This window comes from Juglans microcarpa x Juglans regia, chromosome 4D (assembly GCF_004785595.1).
Source record: "Juglans microcarpa x Juglans regia isolate MS1-56 chromosome 4D, Jm3101_v1.0, whole genome shotgun sequence".
Lineage (NCBI taxonomy): Eukaryota > Viridiplantae > Streptophyta > Magnoliopsida > Fagales > Juglandaceae > Juglans > Juglans microcarpa x Juglans regia.
This window is the reverse complement of record NC_054600.1, coordinates 28,969,136-28,987,008: the sequence shown is the minus strand read 5'-3', so window position 1 is coordinate 28,987,008 and position 17,873 is coordinate 28,969,136. Positions and strand designations below refer to the sequence as shown.

At 36.0% G+C, this 17,873-nt stretch overlaps 2 protein-coding genes across 3 annotated transcripts; one reads left to right on the top strand and one right to left on the bottom strand.

Annotated features, from left to right (window-relative positions):
• Positions 1–858: 858 nt before the first annotated feature.
• LOC121261352 (kinesin-like protein KIN-4C) lies at positions 859–7,991 on the top strand. 2 transcript variants are annotated; one of them, XM_041163680.1, is made up of 13 exons: positions 862–1,219; positions 1,748–1,861; positions 1,934–2,050; positions 2,134–2,214; positions 3,022–3,093; positions 3,220–3,313; positions 3,411–3,442; positions 4,862–4,935; positions 5,908–5,970; positions 6,090–6,234; positions 6,429–6,878; positions 7,091–7,755; positions 7,932–7,991. In XM_041163680.1, the coding sequence occupies exons 1-12, from the start codon at positions 1,088–1,090 to the stop codon at positions 7,409–7,411; spliced, it is 1,695 nt and encodes a 564-aa protein (XP_041019614.1). In that variant the 5' UTR covers positions 862–1,087; the 3' UTR covers positions 7,412–7,755; positions 7,932–7,991. The 2 variants fall into 2 exon arrangements, with proteins under 2 accessions (XP_041019615.1, XP_041019614.1); XM_041163681.1 differs by lacking the exon at positions 7,932–7,991 and having other exon boundaries at positions 859–1,219; positions 7,072–7,197.
• A 444-nt stretch (positions 7,992–8,435) lies between these two features.
• Positions 8,436–15,610, bottom strand: LOC121261353 (argininosuccinate lyase, chloroplastic). The gene is made up of 6 exons (XM_041163682.1): positions 15,182–15,610; positions 13,643–14,023; positions 11,189–11,337; positions 10,469–10,760; positions 9,789–9,953; positions 8,436–8,963 (listed from the first exon to the last, which is right to left on the bottom strand). The coding sequence occupies exons 1-6, from the start codon at positions 15,503–15,505 to the stop codon at positions 8,715–8,717; spliced, it is 1,560 nt and encodes a 519-aa protein (XP_041019616.1). The 5' UTR covers positions 15,506–15,610; the 3' UTR covers positions 8,436–8,714.
• Between the last annotated feature and the right edge of the window lie 2,263 nt (positions 15,611–17,873).

Here is a 17,873-nt window from a genome sequence, read left to right as displayed (position 1 = left end):
GGTGGCAATTGGCATTATATTGGTAAAATTTAAATTTAGGAATTAGATTCGAGAGAATTCATCTTAAACTGTCACAATGACACTTGATGTTATTGCCATTGACATCTTATATTATAATGATGATAATAGAGTTGCTTTTAGAAGGTGAGCAAAAATTATAGAGAAAATCGTAGAAAATAGAAATGATCCCAGATTCCTATCTGTGGATGTATCATAATTCAATAGCTTTATGGCTTAGAAAAATTTTAATAAATTTTTTTTTTTATTAAGCCGTTGAGTAAAGCAAACTCAATAAAGTGATTAGATAATGTAATTTGATTTAAAAAATAAATTTAATTTAAATATTATAACATATTATAATTTAAACGAATTGGATGGTATGCTTTACATACCGACTTGAGAATATAATAATTTTTATGCTTTTCTTGCTGAGCTTTGTTACTTATTATTCTCACATATCATATTTATTTTTATTTTTATTTTGGTTTTATTCTTTCTAAACTAATTAATTTTTCTACTCGTCATTCATACACTATATTTTTATTAAAAAAAATTATATATAGTGTATGGTCTGAAAATAGTGATTAGAATTTTTCAATCTTGCTATACCCCTCCGCCTAGTTGTTTTAAGAGGACGTTTTGGCCCAAACACGAAACGTATGGAACGTTCGGCAATAAAACGACTCGTCGTCTAAGTTTTATGCGCACGACTATCTATATATATCTATTTAGGGGTAGTACCGTAATATAAGGACAACTTTTAGTATTTTACCCTTTTCAGAGTCTGATGTGGCAAATTTGAAATGCAAATGCTTTTGGCTCCAATCGGGTAGTATGAATCTATGATGCCGTTGCGAAAGGGTGGTCTGGATGTAATAATTAAAGGAAGAAAGGTGCAGTCAAGCAGACAAACCATGGATCCCTATATATATAATTAACAAACTTATTAGTTCTTTCTTCATCAGTAGGAAGGGCTTCGGGATCCGATCTACACCGAATCGCGAAAACTGGTTAGGGTTTTCTTTTGAATTTCGCTTTGCAGTTTCTCTCCTCCTCCGCCTCCGCCGCCGTTGCTGCATTCCAGAAGATGAAGAAGACGAATCGTCGCTCAAAGGAAGCGAGCCCAGTGGACGCCTCGTTGTCAGCTCCTGAAGATAAGCAAAACCTACATTACGAGGAGAAGATTCGTCAGCTCGAACAAGAGAACAAAGCGTTTCAGGTCAGTGCTTCCTTTCAATGTTTCAAGATGAATTGATGGCAGTTTGATCGATTGCTAGGTTTTCTTGTTACTGAGAACTTGAGGAACAAGGTGCTTCGGTAGGAAGAATTTTATACAACTATCTGCTATCATTCTTTTAGAGTCTGTTTGGTCGGTGAGAAAACGTCGGAAAAGCCAGAGTCGGCGCTAATTATTTCCGAGTCTTTAAGATAGGTAGAAATTAAAGCGGTTTGTTTGGTATTGCTTTTAAAGCATGCATCCTTGTTTCAAAGTTTACACTTGCAAAAGCTTATGGATATCATGAGATTTTCCCCCTGAATATGGCTTCTTTCCAGTCCGGATATGAAAAATGAAAGCATCGAAAGGCGCTTTGAAAAGGATCTGTTCCCGATGCAACTTCTGCTTTGGAGAAAACTTTTGAATAACACTAGGAAGCAAATTAGGCACCGCATCCCCCCTCCCCTCTTCCTTCTCTTTCTTGAAGGAAAACCAGTTATTTTAACAATGCCTTAAACCTAAAATTGGCAGAAGGAGATTGCGGAACTAAGGGAAAGACTTGCAAATGTTTCATCTTCTTCTGGTGGTGGTGTTGAAAAGCTCAAAGCGGACTATCTGCAAAAGCTGAATGTCCTTGAAGAACAGGTGAATATATTTGCGTCGTGATAATATGGTTGATAACACTGTTACATTTTCTGAAACCAGATTCCGTTGCAGGTAACAACGTTGAAGAAGAAACAGAATGTTCAGTCGCAATTCTCAATACAAAGACCAAAAGGTGACGAAGCAACAAAAAGGTTGCAGTTTGAGATTCAAAGTTTGAGGGCTCAGAAGGTGCCATATTGTTGTAGATGAGCACGTCTATACAAATTGCTTATTTCTATGTTTCAACTATGAACCATTCTCATATTATTTAGGTTCAACTGCAATGTAAGATCAAGCTAGAGTCCGTGCAGTTTAGGATATGCAAGGCTTCACTGGAAAAAGAAGTTCTTCAGGTATATGCATTATTGAAGGGACTTGACATCATTCCATCTTTTTTATTCCTTTGGAGATTGGAAATTAAAGCTTGGCACCCTTAATAATATGAAGTGTAGGTATACAATGTTTGGGGAGGATTAAGTTGGATTAATTAATTGTTTTTCATGTATTAGACTTGAATGCTTTAAATTTGACCTCTCATCTCAGAATGGTTAAGAATTTTTGTTTTAAGTTTTATTGTTTATAATAATTATATTTGGGAGAATTTTGATACCAAACATTTTTTTTTTTTTTTTTGGTTAACAAGGAATCTCAGAGACCATGCAAATACAAAATGTCTGTAATGGGCATGTAAAAATTACATGATAGGATCTTAGTATTGATAAAAAAAAGGTGGCTTGCATGCATTGTTTGATCATGCTTTGACTATGTATCAGTGTATCAGAACAATTTAGTATTGTCTGACACTTTACGTAGTGAATTTGAGGCATTGTATTATATTGCCTTGTCCATCTGAGAATGCATTGGATGGAGTTGACAAAAGGATGTATCGCTCAACTTGTTTCGGTATTAAGTGGTTACTTGGGGCGTATTAGAGGCATGGCAATTGAAATTTTGAAGCCGGATCAAACTGTAGAATATTTTGATAACCCTGTGCTCTAAATATTTTTTTATCATTGTTTGGAACAATACTGATTTAAGCTAGTAATTTGCTTTGATTTGTTGATGTTTCTGTTGGTACACGTGGATAATTTCTGGCCGTTTTTATCTTGAATTTTTTATTATGTGAATGCATTTTTCCTGTAATATATCTACATCAACAGGTTAGGAAAGAGGGAAGGAGGAATGGGTATGAGGTGCAAAAGCTATTCGCTGCAAACCAGAGACTAAAGATGGTAAAGCAGTGTTTTTGTTTAGGATTCCAGTAGCTTACCACTTGCTGAAACGTCCTATTTTCTGGTTTTTTTCAATCTATAATTTCTGGGAATTTTTTTTTCTTACCTTCAGTCCTTTTATGCCAGGTTTTACAGCGGAAGACAGAAGAAGCTTCCATGGCTACAAAACGGCTGAAAGAGCTGTTAGAATCTCGAAAAGCTTTGTCTCATAGATCAGCTGGTTAGGAGATCTACTGCTCCCATTCAGTTCATTTGGTTTTGAAAAACTACAATATATTGACATTTTCTTTTCTTCTTTTTGGTTAAACATCATGTAGGTGCAAGAGTTGGGAGCATTCCTGGAATTCAGGTACTTCAAAACCAAACTGGAAGGCTTAAGCTCTATATTCATGCACGTGCTTTTACATTGGCCATTTGATATATATATATATATATATAATGTTCACTTCGGATTTGCTTTTGATGGGATGGCATGTGTGCCTAGATTCATTTCAGGGATGTTTGCAATTGGATTTGGTTTATATCATTTGCAAAGTATCTATACCTTAATACGCTTTCGTATATAAGCATAGAAACCTATACCTTAATACGCTTTCGTATATAAGCATAGAAACCCATGCAATACTTGTTCATGGCCACAAAGTTCATGGGTATAATGCTGAAAATGTTTGCATATTTGTTGGAAGTTGCCATTGGAACTATATTTTGATTGGAAAGGCTAAATTATTGAAACTTTGATAACATTTTTACTTGTTACTCAAATATTATCTTCCCCCTCATATTGGAATCTTTGGACCTGAGACTGTATATTTAATTTTTGACAGTCTCCCTTGCAAATTAAGGGTGAACTGGTGCCTCAATAACACTGGAAACTTCTTATCCTCTTGAAATTCAAGCAGAGAATTTAAACCCGATTCGGGGGGTTTGGTCCAACATCCCCCGGACCGGGCAGATCACCCCTAGTGGACCGTTAGCTATTGATCCGGTCAGTCCGGCTCAATTATTTTGTTTCATCTTTTTTTGTAATTTAATTATGTAACTAACTCATTAAAAAAATATTTAACTATAATTATATTTATGATGTTGATAGTTTATGCTTACTAACTTAGAGTTTACTCTTTAGTATACATATTAATTATTAATAATGTCTTACATTTTATATATGATTTTTGAATATCAAATAATTTCATTGTACATAGATTATTCATACTTGCTTGTAACTTAGGTATTTAAAAAAAAAATTACTTAATTACTTTAATTAAGTGTAAATAGTAGAGTATATATGAATGTATTATGTATCTACATATATTATCATATAATTTATCATACATTATTAATTAATAACATATATTATTTAACATTTTATATGGTCAATGATAATAGATTAAATGAAAATTATATAATTAACTTATATAATTATTATATTAAAATAATATATTATATTATTAAAAAATTTATATTTCAATCTGTCGGTTTCAATCGGTCCGCTCCAAAACTTAAATCTTTGGACCCGGACTGAACCCCTTGGGTCTCACAAATGGTGGACAGAAACCGATCACGTCGGGTCCGGTCCCACAAACATTTTCGGTCCCACAAATGTTTCACTCCTGCAGCGTGTGTAATTTTCTGCATGTACCAGATGCAATAATCTGTATTTGGGTTTGATCCATGCCTAGATTGGTTCGTTGGCCTTTTTGGCCTATAATTTCTTTGATAAGAATCTTTATATTTTTGGTACGGTACACCTCATTTACGACGGTCGATGCAGGATGTCGAACATGAGCTTGAAGTCACGGCACGGTTACAAGGAATATGTTCTGAATATGAACGTCAAATGGAAGAGTGGGTTCTTGTATCTTTAACCCATTTTGAATTAACACTATTTTAGTTCTTTTGTTCCATTTATTTTATTTTAAAGGTTAGATCATTGGTATAAATCAGTTCAGAACTTTTTTAGTGTAGTAGTTTTATCTCGTAAAGCTCAAGTTTCTGTTTAGTTGTAATATTATGAGTAGATCAGAGTAGCTGACAGCCTGACACTAAATGTATTATTGAGCATTAATTATTTTCTGGTAAGCATTGTATAGATCATTTCTGGTTGCCTTCCTGGAAAATGCTGCTTATATATCTCTAAAACATCTTTAATGGGGATTCATGCGTGTCCTTTGTTAGTATCAAGTACATCTAGCAGCATATGCTTTCAGCAGTTTATTTGAGGTATGTTTGTGAATCATATCTCCCTCCAGCAAATCCCTAGGGGTTGGCTTAAGTGGTAAATGCCTTGGTCTTGGTGGTATGCTCCTTCCCGGTCTAAGGTTTGAATCCTCTTGGATTGCAAACATGTGTGCCTAGATTCATTTCAGATCAATATGATATGATGTGTTAGAATATATCTTTCTCTAAGAGCTCTCAAGTCTCTAGTTTTCAAGCACCAGATGCTCGAATGCATGCTTGGGTTCAGGGCGCCTGCATTTTCCATGTGTTCTAGTTGGAATGGATAATAGGTATTCAAGTTGCGGCAGGAAAAGGTTTTTAGAGTATTGGGTTAGTGATGCTAGAGTTAGAAATGATCTTTTTATTTTTGTAATCTTGTTATGTTCTTTATCAAAATTTTAATTTATCTTCTTCATGTCTCTTAACTTTTAACCAGATTCATATTCCCTGATTTTTTTGTATTACTCATACTTCTCTTGCGGTTAATCTGCCGAAAAATTAAGCTTCCAGTTTTTACAATTTCAAGATGCATGGGGAACCAATTTTCTGGAATGTCTGTTTCTTTCCATTAATGTATTCATTTTATCATGTGATGGATAGGATGGCTGATGAGGTTGCAAAGCTCAGGGAGGAAGCGGAAATGATGAAGCAAGAAAATATTAGGTGAGAGACTTTGTTGCTGAATTTTATTCCTGTAAGTTTCTGTTTTTGTTTCCCTGGCAGTTTATATGGCCATTCTATGCTTATAAAAATCTTAATGAACCTTTTCTTCAACCTTTAAGGTGCCAATTACAGGAGAAAGAAGTCGACTGCTTCGAGAAGGATGTAGATATGGAAGACCTAAAGGAACAAGTGTTCTACCTAAGTGGTTTGGTTAGACAACTACATATTCAAAAGGCTGAACTTTCTCATCGGGGCAAATCACAGGTTCATGCATTTGGCTGTGGTGTGATTCTTTTTGTTTATCTTGGAATAGGCAGTTACATTTTGACTGAGCTATGAACCTATGTAAAGCTTCTTGGTTCAAAATCAAATGGTGCATCAATTTAACATTTGAAATTAAAAAATATTTTTTTGTAGTATGTAAAATTAAAATATCTGTACTGATATGTGATGATCAGGATGTTTTGGGTCAACCCTCTTTTACTCTTGGGAGTAGTGATGAGTTGGAGGGCCGGGAGGCCCCTAAATCTAAACATTTTGGGGAAGCTAACATTGTAAGGGAGAAAAAAGAAGCTGGGGTGTGCTGCTCCTGCGGTAAGAAGTCGTTGTGCAAGACAACCAAATGTAGATGCAGATCTAATGGAGGTAGCTGTGGAAAATCATGCGGTTGTGCACTTTCTAAGTGCACCAATAGAGAAGTGGCTCCAGTCAAGTTGAGTTGCTCCCTGGAGTTAGAGATGGCTGAAAGCAGTCTGAACTGTTCCGGCAATGTCGAGGCAGAAAAGATTGGCATGGCTGCTTCTGAAGGTGCAATGCTGCTTCAGAAGGCACTAGATGAGAAGCCTGCTGACATGAACGAAAATCTTAGACCAAGAAAGGAGCCTTTATGTGACATTGGTAATATATTGGTAAGATTCTCCTGACTAATTTGTCTTTTACCCAAGCTATAGATTGTCTTAAAAATTCATGGAAATCTCAATCATTCCAATCCCTTCATTGCAACTGATATTAGTAATATAGTGCTTGCTTTGGTTTTTCTCATTTTGGCACTAAAACCTTGGATCCATCCATATTGGGGTAAGATTTTCTCCTTTCTAACAGAGAATTTGAACCTCGTCAGATTGAATTGGATGCTATAAAACCTGGCGACACAAAGAAAGGGCAAAAGTCAGCAATTCAGCTTGTTGCTGATGACCCTCCCTCACTCCCAGAAAATACCGAAGGCCCGAAAAGAGCAGATAAATGCGGAGTGCGGGTAGACATTCTCGGGAAATTACCAGGGCCAGTGTTACCGGCAGTCCCAAATAACAGTGTACTGACAGAGAAAGATTCTGGTCATGCTGATGAATTTGTTATTGGTAAGGCAACTGGTGTTCCTGCTCCTAGATATCCAATTCGACGGGGTAGAGCATTTAATCAAAAAGAAAACCACAGCCTTTGAATTGACAAATTTTCCTTAACCCCCAGCATATAAAGAAATTCACCCCAACACGCAAGTATGAGAATTAAGACTGCTGTGCTTGAAGTGAAATTCTTGGAGTTTCAAGAGAATGGATAAATCTTTTACATAATTGGTTTGTCTGTTTGATATAGTGAACGGTCGGATGCTACTGAAATTCAGTCAACTTATGTTGCATGAATGCTGTTGAAATTGTGCTTTTATATGGAAAGTATGGGTTTCATCTTCTCTATCTCTGTCATCAAAGTCAACTATAGTTATTGGATTCAGTAAATAAGAAATTGCAATTCAAACTATTGTTGGCGACTTTAGAGGGAAATACTTAGGTATCGTTTGGATTCGAAGATGAGTTGAGATGAGTTAAAATGGGTTGTGAATAGTAGTGAGATGAGTTGTGAATAGTAGTGAGATTTGTGAATTAAAGTTGATGAATAATAATAAATAGTAATGAGATGAGTTGAAATGAGTTGAGATGACTTGCGAATACAAACTGGGCCCTTAGCATTATTTAAGCTAGTATGTATGCATTGAGTACAAATATATGTATCATCCTTTAAAGCCAGATTTAATACTTCCAGAAATTTCCATGCTTTTACATACAGAAACATAGATTCAAGCGCCAAAATGCATGTGACATTGAAACAGGCCTTGACATTTGAAGTGATCATGCGTGTATATAAGCTTTAAACTCGGGCACTGCCCAGAGAGCTTGGTGCCATTGAGAGGGGCTCCCATGGAATCGAGTAGATTAGCAGAACCCTACAGAATCCCTAGATTGCAGACTCTGTAACACACGGTTCGTTAAAGCCGAAGGTGCTCAAGCCCAGCATGGGCAAACGACAGTTTATTAGATAAACAAAAAAAAAAAAAAAACATCATCGATGAAAGCTGTCGTTTCCAAAAATGACAGAAGAAGATAGATGTTGAAAATGACGACCGCTGGGCATCAACATTTCGATTAGTTTAAAACTCAACCTGAAGAAGACAAATCATAGCAGGCAAAATATGATCTTGAAAACCAATTTCATCACATTTTGCCTAATAACAACTATGAAATGGAAGACAGAATCTTATCAAGGGGTCATTAAATACTTTTCCTTACAACAAGCATTGCTCTTGCATCACCAACACCATAGCATATCCCCCTACCAATAATGTTCGCATCTTGGCTCATAACATAAACCCAGTCTTTTATTCCCGCTGCAGCACCATTTCCAAGACCCCAGATATGGCTTTCCAACTACATGATTAATCTCTCCTATGCCATTTATTCCTAGATTCAGACTCAGTTGATTCCAAGCTTAGTAACCCAGTAGCCAAGTTGGCTGGATACACACTCTGATCCCGTGGATCCATACGAGCTGAATTTCTTAACTGCATTTTCTACTCCAAGGTACTCATATACATCCTCGTCAAACACCGAGCTTATACTTCTCAGCTCATCAAGTTGCAGGTCCTGAAGCTGACAGCCTTTTGAGACACAAAAGGCGACAGACCTTCCAACTATATCATGAGAAGTTCTGAAAGGTACTCCCTGCGAAAAGAAAAACAAAAAGAAGATTAGGAGAACAACTTTGAGAAACCAGAGAGAGATGGAAGGGATGGTACTTAGAAAACCTAGCACTTCAGTGTGAACCTCCATTCTTTTAGCATAAGACATTCCTCACATAATGGGGGATTTATGTTAAATTAGGAATATAAAAATCCAGAACTAGATTGGTCGTTTGCAACTGATAACTAGTGTGTAGTACAGCATCCAAGATGCAGAAATGTTATGCCCATGTCTTGGACTTCTTTTGGCCCGCATATTCCAAGTTTTGCCTAACATTACTTCCCAACTGCAGCAATCTTTGTTTTTATAGACAATCCAAGGAAAGTTGGCATGCGCTTGACACATCCCACTTACCTTGCATTATCTCTCCTTTTTTTCCTTTTGATAGGTACCTTGCATTATCTCTCTAACCAAGAGAACTTATAAATAGAAAGATCCATCCCCATTCTTCTCTTCCTCTCTCTGTGTGAGTTTATGTACACTAGGATTCATCACCATCATCCTTTCTCTCATTTTGCAGCATTGGAATGTCAAGACATCAACTTACCTGATGTTGAAATATATTTTGGCCCAGCCCGATTAATCACTTTTTTTTTTTGGAACTTCTTATTTGGCAGTTCCAGTGCTGCATTTCCAATCATATTGGTATTTGAAAATCAAAGAACTTGGAACTTTTCTAATTAGTGAAAAAGTTTGCCCATTGGAACATTATAAAGAGCTAGAACTTCACATTCCCAAGCAATGTGGGATCTCATTTATCACCTACCCTTATTCTTATCATATGGGGTATTACAATATATGGCTTACCTTTTTCACAAGATAATCAGCAAGTGTTGTGGCATCAAGATGACCAGCAGGTAAAGCCTTTTGTATTCTCTCCTGATTGAAGGTAATGTTCTGTGCAAACTCTGCTGACACTTCAAGCATCCCCAAAATTGTCTTTACACTGTCAAATGCAGGTTCCTTATCTTCCTGCGTCATGGAAATGACTTTCATAATCAAACATAAAAAATATCTGAGTCACTGACTGAAAAGATGAGGACTTCCTCTTGGATGAATAAATATATAAATGTAAGCTAGCTTTTGAAACTTGTCCCATATGAAATCCATAACTTTAGCAAGACAGCTGGATACGCAGAAAGAAGTAAAGCAAATCCACAACCGTCGCAGAAAGAGCATCTATGCCATCTTTGGCAACTGCCAAAAGATTTATAGATAAACTCATTGTAGATGCAAGCACATGCACATTTTTTACTGGATGATTGTAATGAGCAAGCATGTGCGTTAGTATGCAAGAAAGCCAAGAAGTGGGTGTCAGTCTTTTTTTTTTTTTTTTTTTTTTTTTTTCTATGGGTAGAAGTGGGGGTGTCAGGTTTTAATAGCCTAAAGGTGAAACAGACCCTACCAACCTCACCCCCTCCACCTCCCCCTGGGGGTGGCCATGAGTAGATTTTGCCACCACGAAATAACAAATGGAAGTGTTCTACCTGCAAATCCCTATTGTAGGCAAGGGGAAGCCCTTTGCACAATGTGAGAAGAGTAACCAGATCTCCTATGACTCTGGCAGACTTTCCACGAACAAGTTCCATTGGATCTGGATTTTTCTTCTGGGGCATTATACTACTTCCTGTGGAAACGGCATCACTTGGGATGATAAACCCAAACTCCTCTGAAGCCCACAGTACCCATTCTTCACCAAGCCGAGAAAGATGAACGGCCGTGATGGAATTAGCAGAAAGAAACTCCAAAACAAAATCTCGGTCTGAAACTGCATCAATACTATTCAAAAAGATAAAAATCTAAACGGTTATTTGTTGATGCCAGGGATTAAGAAGTAGGTGAAATACAACAAATAATAGCAGTAGATTAATGCAAATGGACAACAAAGCATCACTTTCAGGTTCTCATGAAATTGATCTTGTGGGGGCAGAATCATGTTCTCGCTTTCTTCTGTGGTGTCTAACCATAAAAAATAATCCTTAAAACTGATAGAAAGATCTCTAAAGATGAAATTCAACCATAGAATCGCCACGTATATGCATGATGTGCGATGGGAATTAAAGAATGACTGTGAGGGAGACAAATAACCAAAAACTATAAAAGCATATTCATTAATAAAAGGCGTAGTCCAAGTACAAAGCATTCATTAATGTTACCGCTAAGTTCATGCCTTTGACACCCCAAGGAGTAAATTATCAAGGGCATACCTGTTCCTCATGGGAGCAGTGAATCCCAAAGCATCTGAAGTCATGAATCGATCAATGGGAAGGCCAGTGCCAGCCAGTGCACATGCACCTAAAGGACAGAAATTCAGCCTAGCTCTGCAATCTAGTAAACGGCCAGCATCACGTTCAAGCTACAAGACAACATTGTGGCCAGACTTATGATTAGCAGACGCAAGCCAGTTCAAAAGTTAGCAAGAGGAAAAGGGTGATGTTCTTTAAACTATCACAGGATCACCTGCCCTTTTTTTATCTACTTATGTAAGTAGCAGGGCAAAAAGATAATTAGCAGTCAAATTTGCGATTTTGAATGGTCTAAATGAAATTTTCACTCGAGACTAGGGCTGTAAAGAATTCGGTCCGGACCGGCAAAACCAACCAGACTGGACTAAATTTTGGACCAGTCAGCACTGTTTTGAATTTCGTACCTTACCGGCCTCTGGGCCGGTACAAGTACCCTATACGTTTCGTATTGGCCCAAATACCGGCCGGTACCAGTCTCAATTTCGGCCTGTACCGGCCTATATTTCGGCCTTCAAAAATTTTTTTTTTTCATTTTTTCAAACTACAAGCTTATTTTTTAACCCCCAATTCAAACTAGGCTATTTATAATTTATATATATATGTATTTATATATAATTTATTCATATATAGACTATTATTTTGGAATATAATTGATATATATTTATATATATAATTTATTCATATATCAACTATTCCGAAATGGTACACGAAACGGTACCGGTACCGAAATATTTCGTTTCAGTGCCTTGACCGGTACGGCTTCCGGTACGGTATTCAAAACATTGCTAGTCAGTCTTAGTCCCAAAATATGTGGACCGAAGAAATTCGGTCCGGTCCCGGGGTCTACAAATTTTGGACCAGACCAGACCGAATCGGACTGAACCCCTATATGTATTTTTTTAATATATTATTTTTATATAGTAATTATATAAGTTAATGATGTAATTTTCATCTAATTTATTATCATTAACAATATAAAATATATAATAATATATGTTATCAATTAATAATAAATCATAAATCATGTGATAATTTATGTCATTATATGTAAATAGTTAATACATCATACATTCATAAAATCATACATACTCTACTATTTACACTTAATTAAAATAATTATGTAATTTTTTTTTTAAATACTTAAGTTGCAAGTAAGCATGAATAATCTGTGTACAATGAAATTATTTAATATTCATTAACATTGGCTCAAGCGGGTTGTCAAGCGAACACTAGGGTTTGTGTCAGGCTCGAGCGAACTCACGGGTTGAGCTTTGCTCGAGCCCACTGTAGAGTGCACCTCGAGCGAACTCACGGGTTGATCTTTGCTTGAGCACTAGGTCGAGTGACAGTCTAGCGAACTCACTGTTTCTCAAATTTTCAGCTCCAAAATCAATCTCCACCCGAACAAGTAATAATTATGCATACTAAAAAGTAAAGCCTACGTTAGCAAGTAGTAACTATCAGCATCATAAATATAATTATAGTAAAATATTTTTTAATGAATTAGTTACATAATCCACATTAATAATTTATTTAATTTTAATTTAGTAATTTAAATATTTTTTTATTAATTTATTTGAAAAAAAAAAGATGAAAAAACTAATAAAATAATTAGGCTGGACAGAACGGACTGATAGCTACTGGTCCCTATGGATGTTCGGTCCGGTCCAAGGAAAATGATGGACCAAAAAGTTCGGTCCATCACCGGACTGGACTGATTTACACCCCTACTCGAGACCCTAGAATTCACAAATTCCATTCCAAATGTAAATCATAGCTCCAAGCATACAGGAGTCATCTAAGGAACAACCCATCATTAAGACACCTAATGGAAAAAATAATCAAGTAGTTGTCTACTAACACCTGAACCGTCAGATTTAAGCTCTTCTATTAGTTCTTATATCAATTCCATCCCTTAAATTCAATAAACTTATATAATAATTACAAGAGAGAGATATTTATAGTCCCATGTACATGGGCTATGCCTATTGCTTTCATCAGCAAAACACTTGCTTGCCTATCAAAGGAAAAAAAAATATATATATATATATATATAGCCACGTGGCTAACTTTACTTTTTATGAATTATATATGTATGCATTTCACCCTTGTACAGATTGTTAAAAAAACTTCAAAAATATATGTGTTCGCAAATCCTACGATTTAAACTCAAGCCTTGTGATCATTTTAGTACAACACTGATTGCTAGGCTATACTTCACTTCATAAAAGTGTCATCATTTTAATCATTTAAGTTTAGCATTAAATTTTTGCATAATAAGTGTAAAATACTTGTGATTTCAAAGTCCAAGATCAGTCGAACCACTAATCGGGCCTCTAAGTTTTGGGTTTATTAAATGAACAGAAACAGAAGCCTTCCACCGCAGGCTTAGAGCACAAATGAATCAATTCAAACCTGCTCAATGTATGCTATGAGAAGATGTTGCAGTAAAATTGGTTGAGCCCTTTGCAAATGCGTATAACCAGGAACAATAAGGCCATCATTTTTCAAAGCCAAGATCACCAGTGCAGCCTGAAGATGTTTGATGCATGCAACAATCTTATCAATGGCATCACGACACCACAGACGAAAGTCTGTCAAAACTTGATCGTTTCGGCTCCGAGCTGTGTGGAGTTTCTTGGCAGGTTCCCCAATCAAATCAGTAAGTGCTGCTTCAATGTTCATATGCACATCCTCCCTATCAGTTCTCCAAACAAAGTCCCCACTTTTAATCTTCCCTTCAATTTCATCGAGACCTTGAAGAATACTATCCCTATCACTGGTACTCATCAATCCCTGAAACAGAATGACATATCATCCAGTGTCATTGAATTGCCTCCTGTAAGAACTAGATAAGTATGTAGCATAAGTAGTAAACTTATTTTTTTCCTGAAATTCCATAACTGTAATGCAAGCAGTTTACACTTCATGAATTCTAGTTGATTCAGCACACACACCCCGCCCAAAAAAACATGAAGGAAAGAAAAACTTAGCAATAGAGTCTAGTATTGATAGAAAATATAATATAATAGAAAAGAAGACGGAGAAGGAGGGAGATAGAGGGCTACATCTTTGCTATTATCAATTGTAATTGGATCAAAAGGATTAGTCCCGAGAGTTTTTCATTTTGTGAAATCAGTGCCCCGAAGAATCTGTTAAGTTGCCAAGAAGACCGACGAAAGTAAAGCAATATATCTGTGCGGTTCAAATCCTCGAAAGAAAAATAAAAACTCGACTTGACTCAGCCACGTGTCCATAAAACATGCAATCACCTAGCTCAATTAAAAAATTTCTCACATTTTCCCAGCAGCTAAACCGGAGCACTATACAACACGGAAGAGCAGAACACTCAATCGAAGTTACTCATTTCCCCTACATTTTCTCCGGAAGCAAACAGACGAGCATTCACATTAGAATATCCAAATGCAAATGCAAAAGCTCAAATGACTAATAAAACATGAAAAGCGGCTGCATTGGATTATGCAAGTGTAAAATTAAATGGCTTTTAGCTACAGTGTTTCAACTCCTTTGGTCATATTTGACTTGATACTGTAGCTCAACCAAATGTTTGTTTATTATTTTCTTCCTCTCTCTTCCCTCATTTTTCCAATGTGAATTAGTTGCTTTTCCAGTCCAGCCTCTATACAAAGTGCATCAAACCCAGTAAATGAACAAGTATTGACACAGAACAAAAAAATTAATATTGTCAAAAATTAATATTTTCATGTAGTTCTTAATTTAGAAAAAAAAAATTAATAGAACAAAAAAAATTGAGAAAAAAATATTATTAAATTTAGAATATTTTATTATTATTTTAATTAATAGATGGATAATTCAATGTTGGAATAAGTTTTGAATGGAATAGCCACATGCAAAATCACGTCATATTATGCAAATTTTACATTTGCATATACATAATCCAATGCTAATGCTCGATCAAAGGAAAGAAAATACCTGTTTGGCTAGCATCGACGCGTGGGCCCTACTCCCCATGATATCCTGCTTGTACAGCTCCTTGTCGAATGAGATCGACTCGGTGAATCGCTCCACTGCATCGGTTACGCTCTCCTCGAACCGACCGCCCCAGAGCTTGGTCTCCTTCGCCTTCTCCGCCACTCCATCGGCGTGCGATGCGCTCATGGTCTCCGCGGCGCACCGTACCTGCAGCCGGCGAGTTAAAGCGAACGAGACCGATCGAGGCTTGTGCCCAACGGGACTAGAAATCTGGAGTGAGGGCAAGGAGAATGCGGTTGTAAAAGAAATGGCAAGCGATTCCATTAAAAAATTGAAGCTGAGAGGGGCGATGGGAGGGTTCAAAGAGAAGTGGGTTTTGTCAGTGGGTTTTGAGGCAGACAGGTGCGATGAGAGTAATTCACGAGGTTTTTCTTTTGGTTTTTGTTTTGTTTTTTGTTTTATTATTTTTAAGGTTTTGTTGTCGGGTAAATGCAGATCCGGATTCGAGTTACAGACTTGGGCTGACAGGCCCAACCTCTGGAGATAAGTAAAGCTCGGCCTTTGTTGAGTATTCATTTTTATTTTTTGAAATCGACTCTTTATTTATTTCTTTCTCAAGAATAGTTACAATATATATTATACTTTTATTTTATTTTATTTTTATTACAGTTCTAATATCGTGTCAACACGTTAAGATAAGAATAAGACGAGAATCTTGTACCAATTTTGTAAAAAGTATGTTTGGTTAACGTAGGGGTGGCAAATCGTATTTTTAGGTTATTTTTATGTCGTGTCGTGTCGTGTCAAGTCATAAATATTCGACTATATAGGTCAATCCAAACCAAACCTGTCAAGTTAAACATGTCAAACTTCCAAACTCTAACCCAGCTCATTTAAATAACGGGTCGTATTATATCATCCGTTTAATAATTAATTAGAAATATGTTAATACGATATGACTCATTTAAACATGTTTGTTTCATGTAAATGGGTTGAACTAAAACGCATAAGTCTTTTGATTTGATTAACATAATTTCACATAAAAGTTAAAATCTATACTTATTAATAACCATAATATCTTAAAAACTATATATTAATATTTTTAGAATTTTAACATGTAATAAAATTAATATTACGAATCATACAATAAAAAATACGGCATAGGTCTAAAATTACAATCCTAACAATAAAAACATGTGCATACTGAGAAATACTAATATTACAACTTAACAATAATAAAACTTTAATTTTGAAATAAATTATAAACGGGTCAAAATGAGTTCATTTTATGTTAAACAAGTTGACCCGTTATTGACTCGTTTATAAATAATATCTTAAAGGGTCAATTCGTTAAGATCAAACATAAACTTGCTAATTTCATATTGTGTTCGTGTTGGGTTCACGAATCGTGTCACGTATTGCCACCCCTAACTAAACGTTAATTCGTAATCTTTCTATGTTTAGGAGAGAAATGTTTATCCCTGATCTTATTCTTCCAAATGACATGTGCGATGTGGTACATTTAAATTGAATTTTATTTAAGTATTCAATATATGAAATCACTTAAAATATGTTATGGAATGGATATTTAGGGTCTTAGAGGAATAGGCCTAGGTGTTGGATAGTCCAAGTTTGAGGCCTCAAGAATCGGGTCTGATCCGCAAGTCCGGAGATTGAACCTATGGACATGCGATGGATAATACAAAAAATAGATAATGCCTCCGATAGATCAAGAAAGCTATCCTACCAATTTATTCGAGAGTTATCCAAGATAAACTCTAGAACTAGCTGTTATCAACACATTCATACTCTTACAAATAACACACAAAGGCAATGTATTGATCATTCGTTCATATATTTATATTGAGATCACTTTTCTTTAACTTAGACATCGGAGTTCCATTGGGTACCCAATGCTGTCATCTCATCTATTGTAGTCATTTGTGCAATTGGTAGTGTGAAAGACATCTTCAACATGTTACATCCATAAGTATGAACCAAGATGATAAAATATAAAACAAATATTGACATTAGCCCATCTAAAAGACTTCTTCATCAAACGTTTTTAATGATTTTCTCATAACTTTCTCGATCATGAGTCGCTGATTTCATCACTCATTGACGGCATATTTATAACATTTTAAAGTATTGTATTTAGAGGTTTAGGTAGTTGAAGAATATTTAGAAAAGACAATAATATTCAACTAAGACAACCTCGAGAGAGAGAGAGAGAGAGACAGACAGATCATCTAAAACTCTATGTAAATTAGATAAGTCCAATCCGGAGATAGGCATATTAATATATATATAATATAAGTTTCTATGTTAATATGGCTGGTAAGGTGATAACCTCAAACCTCCGGAGGATCAAGACTAAAAACACAAGTTGATATATAGCCATGTGAAAAAATCTCGTGGCCAGCCTTGGCAGTACAATCACGTGCCCATGCCACGTGGCATGTGGGCTGCTGGATTATTAAGCACAGATCGTCACCGACGAATAAATAGATGGTGTATGAGATAGGGAGTACTTAATTAGGTCAGGTGGATGGGAATGGGATTGGGATTGTACCAAACACTGGTCTTTTGTCCGCATCTTAATTACTAATTAGTCCTCGGACGTAAATTATTAAATTAATGCCCAATTTGCCTACATTCCAGGAAATAACCAAAATAAAATACAAATGGTCGT

Excerpts from the sequence above, each read along its gene's own strand:
- LOC121261353 (XM_041163682.1), bottom strand. The coding sequence starts at position 15,505 with ATGGAATCGCTTGCCATTTCTTTTACAACCGCATTCTCCTTGCCCTCA. Across the intron at positions 10,761-11,188 it reads ACTGCTCCCATGAGGAACAG|TATTGATGCAGTTTCAGACC; the intron begins GTATGCCCTTGA and ends CTTTTTGAATAG. Across the intron at positions 9,954-10,468 it reads CCTACAATAGGGATTTGCAG|GAAGATAAGGAACCTGCATT; the intron begins GTAGAACACTTC and ends TCCATGACGCAG.
- LOC121261352 (XM_041163680.1), top strand. The coding sequence starts at position 1,088 with ATGAAGAAGACGAATCGTCGCTCAAAGGAAGCGAGCCCAGTGGACGCC. Across the intron at positions 2,051-2,133 it reads AAAGTTTGAGGGCTCAGAAG|GTTCAACTGCAATGTAAGAT; the intron begins GTGCCATATTGT and ends CATATTATTTAG. Across the intron at positions 3,094-3,219 it reads CAAACCAGAGACTAAAGATG|GTTTTACAGCGGAAGACAGA; the intron begins GTAAAGCAGTGT and ends CTTTTATGCCAG.